The following is a 16,728-nucleotide window of genomic DNA, read 5'->3' as shown; positions in this document are numbered from 1 at the left end:
TCCGATGTTACTTTAGCTGGTCAATTGGATAGTATATACTCAGATGCACTGCACTTATAAGAGTGTGAATGGACAGATTTGTCGCTCATTTGGCCAAGGTTGGTGAAATAAATTGAGAACATCGCATTGAAGACAAGTCTAGGCTGACTCAAGAGCAAGACACATGGGAATCACTCACATTAAGAGAGTGTTAGTTTGTGACAGTAGGTCACTTATGATTTGTACAAATTTTGAGTACTGATAAAGAAATATGAAAAGGAGTGCCAACCTTTGAGGCTTGTTGGGTTTCGCCTACTGTGCAATAGCATTCTCACTCTCATGTTCAATGAGTCTTTTGTTTATTTGCTTGTTTATTTCATGTGTGCAAGCTAGCTTATGTTTACTAGCCTATCTTAGAGACTATAAAAAAGACCTAGAGGTCTCCTAATATTAGGGTTGGATATCTAGTAGCCCATACACTTCCTTATATATTTACACATCCTACTTAGTGGCTGTCTAGAGAAAAACCACATTTGGATTTTCAAATTGGAGCCATCCTCTATATATGGAAATAGGGACATCATGTATAGTGCAAGAGATTGTCATTTTCAGTCTTAGAAATTGCAGAATTGCCTTTGCATGTTTCTATATAGTGCACACAGTGACAAGGAAAGGTCATTCTCAAGTTCCCATTCCTCACTATGAGATCATAAGTATCCTAGATTAAAGCGAGCCAATAAGTACCTGTTTTCACCGCACAAAGAAAGGTGTCCTCTAGCCATCAGCCAACCATCACAACAATGATACCTTACAAATACCCTCCTTGCAAAATCTGGACAATCATAGTAAATATCCTTCATGGGGAGGAGCTCATTTGACTGGACTCTAAGGATGCCAAAACCATAGCATCATGACTCAAACCATTGGCTAGCCGAATCTTCTTATCAGACAGATATATCAGAAAGCAGCATAGCGCTTGAATATCTTTCTTCAATGCCGTTCCCCAATCCACTTCTTTAATGCATGCAAAAGCACAAATAACGGTCGGTTGTACGTCATAGGGATGGATTCATTTACCATATTTCAAACGTGTACCAAAAGAACAACCACTTCCATTTGTGAAGGCTGCACTGAAACTTAAGCATATCTGTCTTGAATGCCCTCAGGAAACTATGCGTTTGGAGATTGACCATATTGGATTTGTGAGTATGAGATTACAAATCGTAAATGCATGCTGCTACAGCAGATCTAGGCTTCTATTCTGCACAGCAATTTGGTGATTTCAGAACTAAAGGTGCTGTTTGCTAAAAGAATTCTTCAACTGATACAGACAATTTTACTTAAAACCCTATAAACTACACCGTTTCTCATCGATCGCACAAATGTCAGAGAGAGACAGAGAGAGAGGGGGGGAGCTTTAGAACCTGTCAAAGAAATTGGGAACATCCGAAATACCCGAGGAAGAAGGCTCTGAAGGAGAAGCCATGGCCGAAGAACTTCGCAGGGGAAGCCGGCGGACGCATGCCCGAACGGCACTCTTCGCAGGAGGTAGATGCTTTGGTAATATAGAACAGTGTCCAACGGGCCTTTCAAGTATTGGTGAGGGCACACACAATCAATCGTACGAAGAGCTCCAGTCTTCCTGTCTCTCTCTCGCGTGCACCAACAGAGTCGATTATAATTGTATATATACATAAACTTGTTGACTAATGAAGGCCCTTGTCGACATTTGTGTCATGTCCAGATTAGTCGCCCGGTCGCACCCGCAGGCAATAGGGCTAACGAAGGCCCTTGTCATACATTGGGTCGTGACTCGTGTCCAAGTTAGTCATTCGGTTGCCCGATCGCACCCATAGCCAATGGGGCTAACCCTTGTGCCTGTGAAATAGGCATATCATTGTGGTCACACCCACTCGCTCGAAAAATATCTTTTTGAACAAACAACAAAATTTCCATAATTAAGAGGCCAAAGACCCTCATCTAATTGGTTGCCAAACATTTGTGGATCTTCCATGGTGAATGCCAAGTTACCTCTCTTAGCACTATATTAGCACTCGCTTTTTTGCAACCACTAGTAAGAGACGTCGAGGGTACAAAAATGCCACTCCCCTCACTTGCACTAAGGGCAACCATGTGATAGTGGGGGGTAAGTGGGGTATCCTTGCCCCTACTACACCTACAAGGCCTTACATGGTATCCCACTGAGTGTTCCTTGGTGCAATGGGGCCAACAGCATGGCATGGATTATGCCACATCAATGAGGGTTTGAATTTCAATTATGTATCATTTTCATTCTTTCATCTCCTTCTTTTTGCAAAGTAAGGATGAATCAACTTTATTGTTAATCGCTTGCCTTTTGACAGCAACCATCCATCAAATGCATGATTCTTAGAGTCAAGGAGAGCCAATTTATGGATCGCCTATCCAACGTCTACAACCAACAAATGTAAGATTTTTTTAGTTAGGGAGATGATACATGGTATAGGCTAAAATAGCAAAACAAGACATCTGTAAAGAAGTTGCTTAATACGTATTTAGACATCTTTAATAAATACTTTGGTGCTACAATGGCCCGAGAATGACAGATGTAAGAGACTCATTTTTCATTTTAACCATAGTAATACATTGAGCAATCTCTTCATCTCACACCTTTATCTTCAACTAATGCACTCATTGTAATAATATGTGATGATGAAATAAGGCATTCTCAACTCACCTTCCAAAATACTCAATGGATAGCATATCAAATAGGAGAAAATAGAAATAGAGACAAAGAAAAAGCAACTACCAATGGGATAGTACCTCTTTAGTTTATAAATTCCAATTCATAAGGCATCATTAAAAAAGAGGAAATCCCAATAGTCACTACTAGCATAGTGAAATTGCATTAGCGTTTTTTGGAGAAAATATTGGTAATCTATACTACTATAATATTTTAGTTATAGGTTCGAGAAGCCCTAGACCTCCAAAAGGCTTCCCAAACCTACATGTTTCCAAACCTCCCTTTTTTAATTAAAAATCCCTCTCTCTCATGTGTAATCTCTCCCTCTCTTTTCCCCCTCCCCTTTTTAATCAAACCTCCCCCCCCCCCTGCCCCCTTTGAGGTGTAGGGCTTAAGCTCGCTCTCTCTCTCTCTCTCTCTCTCTCTCTCTCTCTCTCTCTCTCTCTCTCTCTCTCTCTCTCTCTCTCTCTCTCTCTCTCTCTCTCTCTCTCTCTCAACTTTCCTCTCTTTTTTCTCTTTTTCTTTCTCATTTTAATTAAATATTTTTAAAGGCCTTTTAAACATTTCCTTTCTTTTTAATTAAATATTTTTAAAAACCTTTTTCAATTTATTTTTTTCCTTTTCCTCTTTTTTCTTTTTTTCCTCTTTTAATTAAATTTTTTAAAAGCTTTTTTAATTTATTTTTTTAATATAGTTTTTCACATACTTTGAGAGAGAGAGAGAGAGAGAGAGAGAGAGAGAGGAAAAAATGAAAAAAGAGGGGAGAGAGAGGGGGGAAGGAAAGGAAATGAGAGAGGGGGGAGAAGAAAAGGGGAGAGAGAAATAGAAGAAAGGCAAGGAGAGAAGAAAAGGAGAGAGAGAGAGGGAGAGAGAGAGAGTAGAAGAAGAAGAAGAAGAAGAAGAAAAAGAGGGAATATGAACACACAAAGAGAGAATTATAGAGAGAGAGATGAAGAACAAAAAGGAGGGAGAGAGAAGGAAAAGAGAGGAGAGAGAGAGAGGAAATAGGGGCAAAGAGGGGGGAAGAGAGGAAAGACAAAAATAGAGAAAAAATATAAAAAATAGAGAGAGAAAAGAGAGCGAGAACAAAAAACTTGAAAGAGAAAAGTGAGGAAAAGAAAAAGACTAGAGAGAGAGAGAACAAAAAACCAAGAGAACGATATAGAGAGAGAAGAAAAAATAGCGCTCCGTCTCTTCACTATCCTCCCTCCCTCTCTCTCTCTCCAAACAAAAAGCTACATAGACCTCCCAAAGCGCCCTAATGGCCACCCAAGCTACTAGGTCCATATCACATCCAACTACTTCAACCATGCTTGCATACGTGGTTCTCTCACTCACCTCTCTCTCAAAGCATTTGTCTCTCTATTTTTTTCGTAATGGGTATCTATTCTTCTATTCTGCATTGTAATTGAGCAATCTACCTAACATACATGGCATATCCAGAATACACCTTGAACCCACACACACACACATCTCTCTCTTTTGCAGTGCATTGAAGGGGGGCCTACTAGTCTACCATGGCTCTCTCTCTCTCTCTCTCTCTCTCTCTCTCTCTCTCTCTCTCTCTCTCTCTCTCTCCAAATATGCTAGTGTATTGCTCTAAAGTGTTGAGCTTTGATCATCTATTGCCATGTCAAATGCATGGAAGAAGTAGGGGTACTATGGTGACTTTTCTTTTTTGGAGAATGGCTTGAAATTTGAAAGATGCCTTTTAGATGTAAGCAAGGTTTGAACTCGTACAATGCTATAGGAGTCCTATTCATAGTATGGATTGTAGTATGTATTGTCTTAGCCCAATAAGTCAAAGGCATATGCATCTAGTTCATCATAGCTCTTGCAACTTCCACACAAATGGTCCTGTTCTTTCATTCTACAACACCATTTTGTTGTGGTCTATACCTGTATGTAACCTATCTCTTAATCCCACAATCTCTTTGACATATATTCACCTCCATTATCTAATCTCAAGCACTTTACGTAACTTTCAAATTGCTTTTCTATCATGGCTTTAAACTCAAAAACTTCTCAAAAGCCTCACTTTTATGTTGCAAGAAATAGATCCATGTCATCCTATTGAAATCATCAATAAAAGTAATGTAAAACTTGCATCTCTCACTCAAAGAAACATTTTGACATAGACCTCAAATATCTGAATGTAGCATTTCCAAAGGATATGTGCTAACTCTCACCCTCTTTGGAAATGAGAATTTAGACTACTTGCCAAATTGGCATGTCTCATATACATCATCATAGTTGATATAGCCAATCTATGGAAAGCCATGAACAACCTGTCTAGACTACATTTGTTTCAATATTTGCAATTTTAGATGCCCCATTATTCTATGCCATAACTCAACATCCTTATCTTGTCCATGCCTAGTCTCAAACAACATAGAACTCTATATGATAAGAGTTACTACATCCAAAGCAAACAACCTATCTTTCTTTTGACCACAAGCAATCCACCTACTAGGTTTTCTATTTCTAAATGTTGGGGGTAAAGGCACCTCTGCCTAGCCTCTCATGGATTACTATACTAATAGTACATGCACCTACACACTGTCAGCGGTGGGCGCCCATCACTATCACTTCATTCTTTATTCTTTTAGTGGCATTTGAATAAAGGGAGTTGTGTGGAACATACCCTTTTTTAGTAGCAACTCACATTGTTCATCTCCTACAACATATCTTCTTCATTGGGAAACTATACAAGCACTTATATACTTGGTTTTGATGCTTGGCATTGATCCTTCCACTCTTGCCATTCTGTTTGAGTGTTAAGCTTCAGTTTTGGATTGTTATAACAGTCCATAGATTGTCATAAAATAGGATAGCACTTATCTTTGGCGTCTACACTCATTGCCATTGGTTGGATGATGCACGTTTATGCTCGGTTGATGCTTATATATTCGGGGATGCTATATCATTGCTTGGAGTTGATTTTGGACTGATTTAACCACTTCATTTACTCTCTTTTGGCTTAGGTTTGCTGGCTAGAAATATAGGCCAGCACTCTATTTGATGCTTCTATGGTCAACTTTGTTGGTCTTATGATGTCCAATTATGCTGAAGCAATGTCTACATATATGGCAATGCTATGCCCGTGTTATGGGTTGGATTTGGAGTTGATTTTGTTATTGAAATAGGTTGGTTTGATAGTGTATTCACTGCTGCATAGAATAGGGCTGAACCTCTTTTAACACGGATTTAATATGCCTATTGCTTCTGGCTATGATTTGGGTGTTCTATATGCACTCCCGATGTGTACTATTGATGCTAGTACATTGGTATATCATATGCCCATGATTTGAGGTGGCTTTGAGCTTCATTTGAAGATTGATTTACTCAGTTTTGACAATGAATTTATTGATGTAATAACCAGGCTGAACCCTATTTGGCCAGTATATGCTCTACCTATTGGTCACGGGTGCTTCTCGAGTGACTCATATGACTACACAGATGTATACGGAGGTTGGCACATGTCTTCTATTGCTCCGGAATGCCTTTTGAGCTTCAATCGAGCTCAATCTTGGTTGGCATTTGATTGACATTGGTCTACAATGGCATGCTTTGTGACAATCATTATGTCTATGGTCTATGCTTGACCCTTCAGTACATGCTTTGATGCATATGTCCAAAAATGCATGCTCATTACATTGTCTATGTTTGATTGCCACTTGGAGCTTTAGTTGGTGTTCATTTGCATACTTTGGAGCTCTTGGATGCTTATTTGGGTTGTCAAATATTTGACATTCATTGTTACATGATGTACTAGATGTTATAGGTGATGCTAGATCGATCCCTTGCTCTAGATGCTCCATTGATATACGGTCTTGGCTTCATAATGCCTTATGCATTCACATGCTATCTTTGAGCTTGGTTGCTTGATTGACATCGATCTTTTTGCCAGTGGGAGCTTCATGCTATCTCTGGATATTGCAGAGCTTGTGGTTTATGCAGTTGAGCTTCTTAAGTAGATGAGACTGGGATCTCTTACATATCTATGCTCTTGATAGATGCTTGTTTCCATTGGATGCTTTTGGGCTGATTTGATCTATCTTCTCTTTGAGCATACGCTGACATTTGTCATGTATTTGGGCATTTGGCTCATGGTTCTTGGTTGCTATAGTGTTTGTTACACGCCCGCTTCATGCAGGATCTGACCTAGTAGTCATACTTGACTTTGGATCACTTCTAGCTCTACAACAAGTTGTTTTATGCGGACTATGATATATTTATTGAGCTTAATCATGTCATTTTGATGTACTTTTGGTACTATTTGGTGGACAGCTGGTCATTTTAGCAGTTTCTCTTATTTTCAGCTTGTTTTGGCAGTGGTTTTGGCCTATTTATTGTTAATTATAGCAGGTTGTTTTCTACATAATTTGCCTCTATTTGACTAATTATGGCTGGCCTTCTCAAAGATATGGCTTTGTTTAACATTGCCAAGTTGGATGGCACCAACTATGGCTATTGGAAGTCTCAAATATGGTAGGTTTTGGTGCAGAAATTGCAAATTAAGCCACTAAGAAACAAAGGTATTAAACCCCAGAACATGGATGATGATGACTAGGTTGATTTGGATGCACTACGTAACTCCACTATCATTTAATCACTCTCTGAAGAGGTCCAGAATAATGTTGATGAAGATGAAGATCAAAGTACATGGAATCTATGGAAAAAGATTTAAGAACTTTATGCAAAGCAGAGCCTTGCTTCGCAGATGTATTGGCTTAAATAGTTGATGGATCATGAGGGAGGGGACCCCATTGTTTGCTCACTTTAGCCAATTTCATTCTATCATGAAGAATCTGCTTCAACATAGTATTGAGTTTCAGGATAATCTGCATCCCTTCTTTTTGCTTGGCACTTTAACTGAGTCTTGGGATGTATTTCGCACTGCGATTTGCACCAACAAACTTAATGGGCTAAAATTGAAAGATGTAGAGAGTGCTCTTTTGATTGAAGAAATTAACAAGAAAAACAATGATGCTTCCCACAATTCACATGCTTTATCCATTAAAGGTGGCAGAAGTGGTAAGAAAGATAATGATCGTCATGGAAAGGACTCTTAGAAGACCCAGTCTAAGTCACTGGATGCAACAAGTCCCATGGATGTAAGTATGATCTTACATAACATTATTGTGGGAAAGCAGGACACATATGGCTGCAATGTCGTAAGATGTGCAATGACAAGCACAAAGAAAAGGGGGAAAAAAAAGTGTAGGAGAAATCCAATGATCGCAACATTATACTTGCAAAGTCCAACGTAAAGATTGCAAGAGATGCCGTCTGGCAGCCTCTACCCCTTGGTTGTATCTGGTACTATTGACCATGTTTTGTTAGTGGGTTATATCCTACATGTATCTCTCTAGCATGCTCGTCTTGGGCATATATCGCTTAAGGGAATGAAAATGCTTAGTGCTTTTGCAGTATCTTTCGCCTTTTGACTACTTGCATTTTGAGTCGTGTGATCATTGTTTATATGGCAGGCAGACTAGGAATTCACATAAAAAGTTTCGTATTCCATGCATGGGTGAGCCTTTGGCTCTTGTGTATTCAAACGTATATGGACCCAGTCCTTGTCAGTCATTAGGGGATGCGAAGTACTTTGTCACATTTACTGACGATTATTCACATAAGGTTTGGGCTTATCCCATAAAGCAGAAATTTGATGTCTTGGCCGTCTTTCAGTGTTGGCTTGCTTTAGTAGAGAGTCAGTTTGAGCATAGGCTAAAATGCCTTAGGACCAATAACGGGGGTGAGTACATCTTACGTTCCTTTGAGCAGTTTTGTGACGAGCGGGGTATTAAGTGTTAGTTGACCGCCCCTTATCCCCCTCCCCAGAATGGTATGGCTGAGCATATGAATATGACTATTTAGGAGAGGGTCCATGGTATGCTTAGCCAAGTAGGCTTACCATAACATTTTTGGGCTGATGCAATCTCTATTGTCATGCATCTCATTAACAGGTCACCTTGCAGCAGTATTGACTTTCAGGTTGCAGAGGAGGTATGGATAAGAAAGCCTTCCTCATATGCTCATTTGCATGTCTTTGGATGTGAGGCCTTTTGCTATGGAGATGTAGGTGAGATGGGATATTGTCTTTGGGATCCGCAGATGTGAAAAGTGATCTGCAACCATGATGTTGTGTTCCACAAGGACAAAATGCATATGCAGCCTCCTAAGAAAATTGTTGAGATATACTGGGTTATCTTTTAGGAGAAGCCCCCTACTCTCGCACAGCTAGCTAGATAACCTACACTAGCACTTAATCTTCATGGCTATGATGTTAGACAGGATGTTGGACAAGTAGCACAGCTTGCATTGAGGTGTTCTACTAGAGATAGAAGACCTCCTGACTGTTATGAGCCCTCCATAAATTATGTCTTGGTTATAGATGTAGGAGAGCCTCTCACCTATGATGAGGCTATGCGTAGGGGTGACAGTCACTCCTGGGAGAGGGCTATGCAATCTAAGATTGACTTGTTGCATAAGAATTGTACATGGAATTTGGTTTCCTTGCCTAGTGGCAAGAGGGCTTTGCCTTGCAAGTGGGTGTACAAGTTGAAAAGTATCCCTGGACACCTCGGGCCAGCATACAAGGCTAGATTGGTAGCAAAAGTTTAAGCAAGAGCATGGTGTTGACTTTGATGAGGTCTTCTCTCGTGTGGTTAAGATGACCACCCTACGCTTAGTCTTGGCTTTAGTTTCATATCTTGACTTGGACTTGTATCAATTGGATGTCAAGACAGCTTTCTTACATGGGGACTTGCATGATGAGATATACATGGAGCATCCTGAGGGCTTTGCAGAACCTAGCAGGGAACACCTAGTGTGCAGATTGAGGAGAGTATTTATGGCTTGAAGCAAGCACCTAGGGAATGGTACCACAAATTTGATTCATTCATGCAATCATAGGGCTACTCTCATAGTGCTATGGATCTGTGCTTATACACATAAAAAGCCCATGATGGTTCATTATTGATTTTGGTACTCTATGTGGATGACATGCTTTTAGCAGGGAATGCTCATGATGAGCTAGATGCTCTTAAGGCTTAGCTCAAGTAGAGCTTTGAGATGAAAGATCTGGGACATGCCTCTCATATACTTGGTATGTGCATTACATGTGTAACAGGTCTCAAGGACTGCTCTATTTACCACAGAAGGAGTATATCCATAAAGTCCTTGAGCGCTTCTGTATGCAGGACGTGAAGCCTATTGGTTGTCCATTGCCTTCTCATGTGAAGGTATTGCAGGCCGATTGTCTGTAGAAAAATGAGCAGAGGGCCGAGATGGCCAAGATTCCCTATGCATCTGTACTGGGCAGCCTTATGTATGCCATGATAGCCACCTGTCAAGATATTGCATTTGTAGTTGGTCTTGTGACATGTTATTTGGCTACACTTGGCAAGAGGCATTAGGATGCCGTGAAGGGTATCATGAGGTACCTGAAGGGCACTATTGATATGTGCATGTGTTATGGTATATAGGATATAGGAGTTGTGGGATACACTGACTCTGACTATGTAGGACATGGAGATAGTAGAAAGTCCACTTTTGACTATGTGTTCACTTTTGTAGAGGTGTTGTTTAATGGATCTCTAGGGTGCAGAAATGCACGACCCTTTCTACTATAGAGGTCGACTATGTTGCAAAAATTGAGGCTTGCAAGGAGGCCATTTGGTTGGGTTGTTTGGATGTTGACATTGATATTGCAGATGTTATTCCTACACTGCATTCGGATTCTATGAGTGTCCAGTTAGCCAAGAATCCGGTCTTCCATGCAAAGACAAAACACATTGAGGCAAGATATCCCTTCATTGGTGAGGTAATTGAGGACAGGTTTGTTGACCTTGTCAAGATCTCAACTGACTAGAATCTTATATACTTTCTCACGAAAAGCCTCTCTGCAGAGCACTTTGCCTTCCTTAGAAGGTTGATGGTGGGCGTTGGATGAGATGACATATTTTCTCATCATGTTGTATCTATGTATATCTTGTACTATCTTTTGTTTTTTTCTTTTCACTCCTCACTACGGTAGATTCACCTTTAAGTGGGAGGTTGTTGGGGGTAAAGGCGTCTCTGCCTAGCCGCCTGTGTATTACTACATTGACAATACCCGCACCTGCACATTGCAGGTGGCGAATGTCCATCACTGTCATTTCATTCTTTATTCTTTCAGCGACATTTGAATAAAGGGAAGGCCGGTCACACATTGTGACTATCGGAGTTCCCACATTGTGTGTGTCTCTCTCTCTTGCTCTTGCTCCTTCCACCATAGCTCTTGCTCCTGCACGTGCTTCCACTTCAAGGCTCACCTCCCTTCACTAAACTCCTCAATGAAGCAACCAAATTTATTGGATCTTACTTGCAATTGAAGCCTAATTTTTATTGATACTAGGCATATATGAGACATCTCCCAAGCTTATTTTCTATCCCATCTCTAGTCACTGATGGAATACTTTCAATATGAGTAATCTATGCACATACAAGACATCTCCCAAGCTTATTCTCTATCCCATCTCTCTAGTCATTGATGGGATACTTCCAATATGAGTAATCTATGCAATGTATCATCTCTCGTAGCCATATACTCTTTAATTTTATGGACATCCAGAGGCTGTAGAACCAGTTTGGGAAAAGGCTAAAATGCTTAAGGTTAGATAATGGGGGTGAGTATGTATCACATGCTTTTGAGCAGTTTTGTGATGAACAGGGTATTTAGTGTCAATTGACCGCCCCTTACACCCCTCCCCAGAATGGTATGGCTGAACGCATGAATAGGACCATTCAGGAAAGGGTCCGTAGCATGCTGAGCCAGGCTGGCTTACCGCGGCTCTTTTGGGCTGAGGCAGTTACTACTGCAGTGCATCTCATTAACCGGTCGCCTAGCAGTGGCATTGACTTTCAGGTTGCAAAGAAGGTATGGGCAGGCAATCCCCCCTCTTATGATCATTTGTGTGTCTTTGGATGTGAGGAATTTTGCCATGTGCCCAAGGACAAATGCAATAAGCTGGATCCTAAAAGTGTCAAATGTATTTTCATTGGCTATGGAGATGCAGGAGAGATGGGTTACCGTCTATGGGATCTGCAAGCGCAAAAAGTGATCCGCCGCCATGATGTCATCTTTCATGAGGACAAAATGCATATGCACCCTGAGAAAGTGGTTGATGTATGCAAAGTTATCTTTCAGGAGGAGCCACCTGCTCCCGTTCGGCCCGCTCCTCCACGGCCAACTAGACAGCGTGCAGCATCACCTGATGCTCATGGCCCAAATGCTAGACATGCTGATGTTAGACAAGATATCGGTCATGCATCAGAGCCTGGATTGAGGCATTCTACTAGAAATAGACGACCTCCTGACCATTTTGCGTCCTCTATGGATTATGTACTGGTTACATATGCAGGTTAGCCTATTACTTATAATGAGGCTATGCACAGGGGTGATTGTCACTCTTGGGAGAGGGCTATGCAGTCTGAGCTTGACTCATTGCATAAGAATCAGACTTGAGATTTGGTTTCCTTGTCTCAGGGTAAGAAGGCTTTGCCATGCAAGTGGGTGTACAAGATGAAAAGTACCCCTGGACACCCCAAGCTGGAATACAAGGCTTGATTGGTTGCTAAGGGTTTTAATCAAGAGCATGGTGTTGACTTTGATGAAGTCTTTTCTCCTGTGTTCAAGATGACCACCCTATGCTTAGTCTTGGCCTTGGTTGCACAGCTTGACCTAGACTTGTACCAGATGGATGTCAAGACGGCTTTTTACATGGGGACTTGCATTATGAGATTTACATAGAGCATCCTCCTACGGGCTTTGAAGACCCTGGTAGGGAACATCTATTGTGCAACCTAAAGAAGAGTCTATATGGCTTGAAGTAGGCATCTAGGGAATGGTACCATAAGTTTGATGCATTCATGCAGTCACAAGGCTATAGTCATAGTGCTATGGATCCGTGCTTGTACACGAAGAAAGCCCGTGACAATTCTTCACTGATTTTGGTACTCTATGTGGATGACATGCTTTTAGCAGGGATAACTCATGAGGAGCTAGATGCTCTTAAGGCTCAGCTCAAGAAAAGCTTTGAGATGAATGATCTGGGACATGCCTCTCATATACTTGGTATGCGCATTACACACGATAGATCTCAGGGACTACTCTATCTGTCATAGAGGGAGTACATTCATAAAGTCCTTGAGCGCTTTCGTATGTAGGATGTTAAGCCTATTGGTTGTCCATTACCTTCTCATGTGAAGGTTTCACATGCCGATTGTTTGCAGACAGATGAGCAGAAGGCCGACATGGCCAAGATTCCCTATGCATCTGCTGTGGGCAGTCTTATGTATGCCATGATAGCCACCCATCCAGATATAGCTTTTGCAGTTGGGGTTGTGGCATGTTATATGGCTACACTTGGCAAGAAACATTGGGATGCCATGAAGGGTATCACGAGGTACCTGAAGGGCACAACAGATATGTGTCTTTGTTATGGCAACCAGGATACAGGAGTCGTGGGGTACACTGACTCTGATTATGCAGGACATGTAGATAGTAGGAAGTCCACATCTGGCTATGTGTTCACTTATGCTGGAGGGGCTATCTCTTGGATGTCCAAGGCGCAGAAGTGTACGGCCCTTTCTATTACAGAAGCCGAGTATATTGCAGCCATGTAGGCTTGCAAGGAGGCTATCTGGTTAGGCCGTTTGATTGCAAACATTGGTATGACAGATGCTATGCCTACATTGCATTCGGATTTTATGAGTGCCATTCAGTTGGCCAAGAATCCCGTCTTCCATGCAAAGACAAAACATATTGAGGTGAGGTATCACTTCATCCGCGAGGTCATTGAGGACAGGTCTGTTGACCTTGTTAAGATTCCGACTGAGTAGAATCCTGCAGACTTGCTCACGAAGAGCCTCACTACCGAGCACTTTGCCTTCCTCAAGAGATTGATGGGCATTAGATGAGATGATGTCTTTTTCCTCATCCTGTTGTACATGTGTACATGCTATACTATCTTTTCTTTTTTCTCTCTCATTGGGCTAGATTCGCCTTTAAGTGGGAGGTTGTTGGGGGTAAAGGCGCCTCCGCCTAGCCGTTCGTGTATTACTACACTGACAGTACCTGCCACTGCACATCGCAGGCGCTCGTCACAATCACTTATTCTTTATTCTTTTAGTGACAATTTAAATAAAGGAAGGCCCGGCCACACACTGTGGTTATTGGAGTTCTCACTCTTGAGTCTCGCTCTCTCTTGGCTCTTGCTCTCCATCCACCATAGCTCTCACCACCAAGCTTCTTCCTCTTGGGTTCCACTTCCCTTTCAGTGGTGGCTGGGAACAAGCAGTCTATCAAGGCAACCCTCCTAACTTAGAATATTCGAGGATTTTCCTCTAAAGCCTGGCAGAGGCGGTGCATGAAATTAATCAGAGTTTATAAGCCCATGGCTCTAGCTCTGCAGAAGGTGAAGATAGATGAGGAGGGTGTTGCTAAAGTCCCTCTTCCTAGATATATTGTATTTACAAATGTGTTGATGTGAGAGGAAAGGAAGAAGCCCTACTTACTGGGAAAGAGGAGATGCGACCCCAACTAGCATGGAAGAAAGGTGATGGTATGGTAGTTGCAGTTGCAGTTGCAGTCCATCTCAATTGAGAGAAATTGACCCTTGTATTAGTTTACATGCCTAAAATTTTGGCCAAATGACAGAGATTGTGGAAATTCTTGACTACCAAACTAGAAGTAGTCCCTACTCTCCTGCCTAGTGATTGGAATATGACACATCATCATGCAGATCGTTCCCATGGAGCGGGCTCAATGATTGCAGTTGAGAGATCAGCATGGAACCTCCTTCAATTATCATACGACCTTAGGGATTTAGGTATGGCCTTCAAGTAGCAGGAGTTAATTCCCTCTGCCTAGCATAATAAACATGTGGGCCCTACATGGAGAGCTGAAAGACTTGACATAGTCTATGGAGATCAAGATGCATGGTGACTTGACAGTGGCATCAAGATGTGCAGGTATTAGCTCAGAAGACCTTCAAAAACTAAATACATCATTCCTTAAAGAATAGACAGTTCTAGCTAAGATGAGAAATGAATGGGGTGTGCTTTGGATGACTTGATTACCCCTGACTTCAAGCGGCTTAAATGCCTACATGAAGTTACAAGGGCTACCAAGCATCATGGTAGGCACAGAGTTGAGCAAAGAAGACAAGAAGAATAGAAGACTGCAAAGGCAAGAGAGGCACTTCTTGCTACATTACAACTCAACCCATTGGACTCTAGGATGCAGGAGACCCTCCTACTAGTTGAGTAGTCTCTTAAGGAGCAGGAGGAGAATAAAGTTGTTGTAGCTGGGATGCAACTCAAGGGAACATGGGAGCTCTTAGGAGATGCACCGTCCACATTATTCTTCAATGCTTTCAAAACCAAGCAAAAGAAGGAATTAATTGTTGAGATTGTTGATAATAATGGGGTAAAGTATATTGATGATTGGAATATCTTGCAGGTTTTCAAGGGTCGCTTATCTGCCATTGTGGGCAGTGAAACAGAGGAGCTTGAAAACTATCATGAAAAGATGCTTAGATGAAGCACTAATCTTTTCAATCCCATCCAAGCGACGAATGATCCTCAAGAAACCACCAGAACTATCGTGCCTTCCAATATGCCTTCTTCCTTGTAGCCTCTTTTATTTTACGTACAAATATTGTATGAACACATTCTTGTTCACTACTCCTACACAGAAGCCTCCATACTGGACAAAAAGCATGTGTTAACCTTGAGAGATATATACACCATTCTCTTTGTCTAATTAGCTAACTAACTTACTAACCTACTAAAGCTAACCAACTAACTAATATCATCTCTCTCTCTCTCTCTCTCTCTCTCTCTCTCTCTCTCTCTCTCTCTCTCTCTCTCTCTCTCTCTCTCTCTGCGTAACCACCTAACCAACTGACTTATTAAAATTAACGTAAACACAAACTAACCTACTAATCAACCAACTAATTAACATAAAACAACCTCTTACTAATATGACTAATAACAACTAAACACAAATATAAACTAATCTACTCTCTCACTAACATAACCAACATAACTAACCCACACACACACTCTCTCTCCCTCGTTCTCTCTCTCTCTCTCTCTCTCTCTCTCTCTCTCTCTCTCTCCTCTCTACCTTTAACCACCCAACCAACTAACCTACTAACCAACATAAACTTGTACACCTAGACAACAATTAAAATAATATAAACCCACAATTAAATAAACACATACTAACATCATTAACTTACAATAAACTCATAATAAAGAATGGACATAAACTATTTGAAGTGCTATACAAATATTTATTATGCTTTGATAATGGTACCCTCTAAAGAAAGTAATCTAATATGTAAAGCATCATCAAGAGAAAATAAAGATAGCATTATTAAGTGAGTGGTTAAAAAGGGAGGAAAGGAAGATAGCAATCTAACAACCAAAGCATCATTAGGAGAAAATGAAGATATTGGATTGCCCAATCATTCAATACTTAATAGATTGCCCAACCCTAAACCTTCAATCCAAATAATGAGGCTTACAAACAAACATTTAGCAGTGGAAGGCAACATTATTGGGCAATACTTAATAGATTGCCCAACCCTAAACCTTCAATCCAAATAATGAGGCTTACAAACAAACATTTAGCAGTGGAAGGCAACATTTTGTAATAGAAATGAGTACTAACCTAACCACCCAACAGAGAGAAGAAGAAGAAGAAGAAGAATAAGAAGAATGAGAGAAGAGAGAGAGGGAGAAAGGAGGAGAGAGAGAAGAAGAACGAGGAGAGAGAGAGAGAGAGAGAGAGAGAGAGAGAGAGAGAGAGAGAGAGAGAGAGAGAGAGAGAGAGAGAGAGAGAAGAAGAAGAAGAAGAAGAAGAAGAAGAAGAAGAAGAAGAAGAAGAAGAAGAAGAAGAAGAAGAAGAGAGAACCTATTAATATCTCTCTCTGTCTTTAACCACCCAACCAACTAAACTACTAATGAAC

General features: G+C 41.1%; 1 protein-coding gene across 9 annotated transcripts in view; it reads right to left on the bottom strand.

The window, feature by feature from the left end:
* Window positions 1-1,673, bottom strand: part of LOC148035892 (transducin family protein / WD-40 repeat family protein) — a 64,355-nt gene extending 62,682 nt beyond the window's left edge. For 4 of the 9 annotated variants that reach the window (XM_087677909.1, XM_087677911.1, XM_087677910.1 and 1 more), the window contains exon 1: window positions 724-934. In XM_087677909.1, the coding sequence (XP_087534035.1) occupies window positions 724-839 (116 nt within the window). In that variant the 5' untranslated portion in view covers window positions 840-934. Of the gene's footprint in view, window positions 1-723; window positions 939-1,056; window positions 1,241-1,403 lie in introns of those variants that run through there. The other 5 variants (XM_087677915.1, XM_087677914.1, XM_087677916.1 and 2 more) reach the window with 3 other exon arrangements.
* Between the last annotated feature and the right edge of the window lie 15,055 nt (window positions 1,674-16,728).

The sequence above is a fragment of the Lygodium microphyllum genome, chromosome 5 (genome assembly GCF_053477565.2).
Source record: "Lygodium microphyllum isolate KBCC chromosome 5, Lygodium_microphyllum_v1.1.10, whole genome shotgun sequence".
NCBI classification, from domain to species: Eukaryota; Viridiplantae; Streptophyta; class Polypodiopsida; order Schizaeales; family Lygodiaceae; genus Lygodium; species Lygodium microphyllum.
This window is presented reverse-complemented; position numbering and strand designations above follow the sequence as displayed.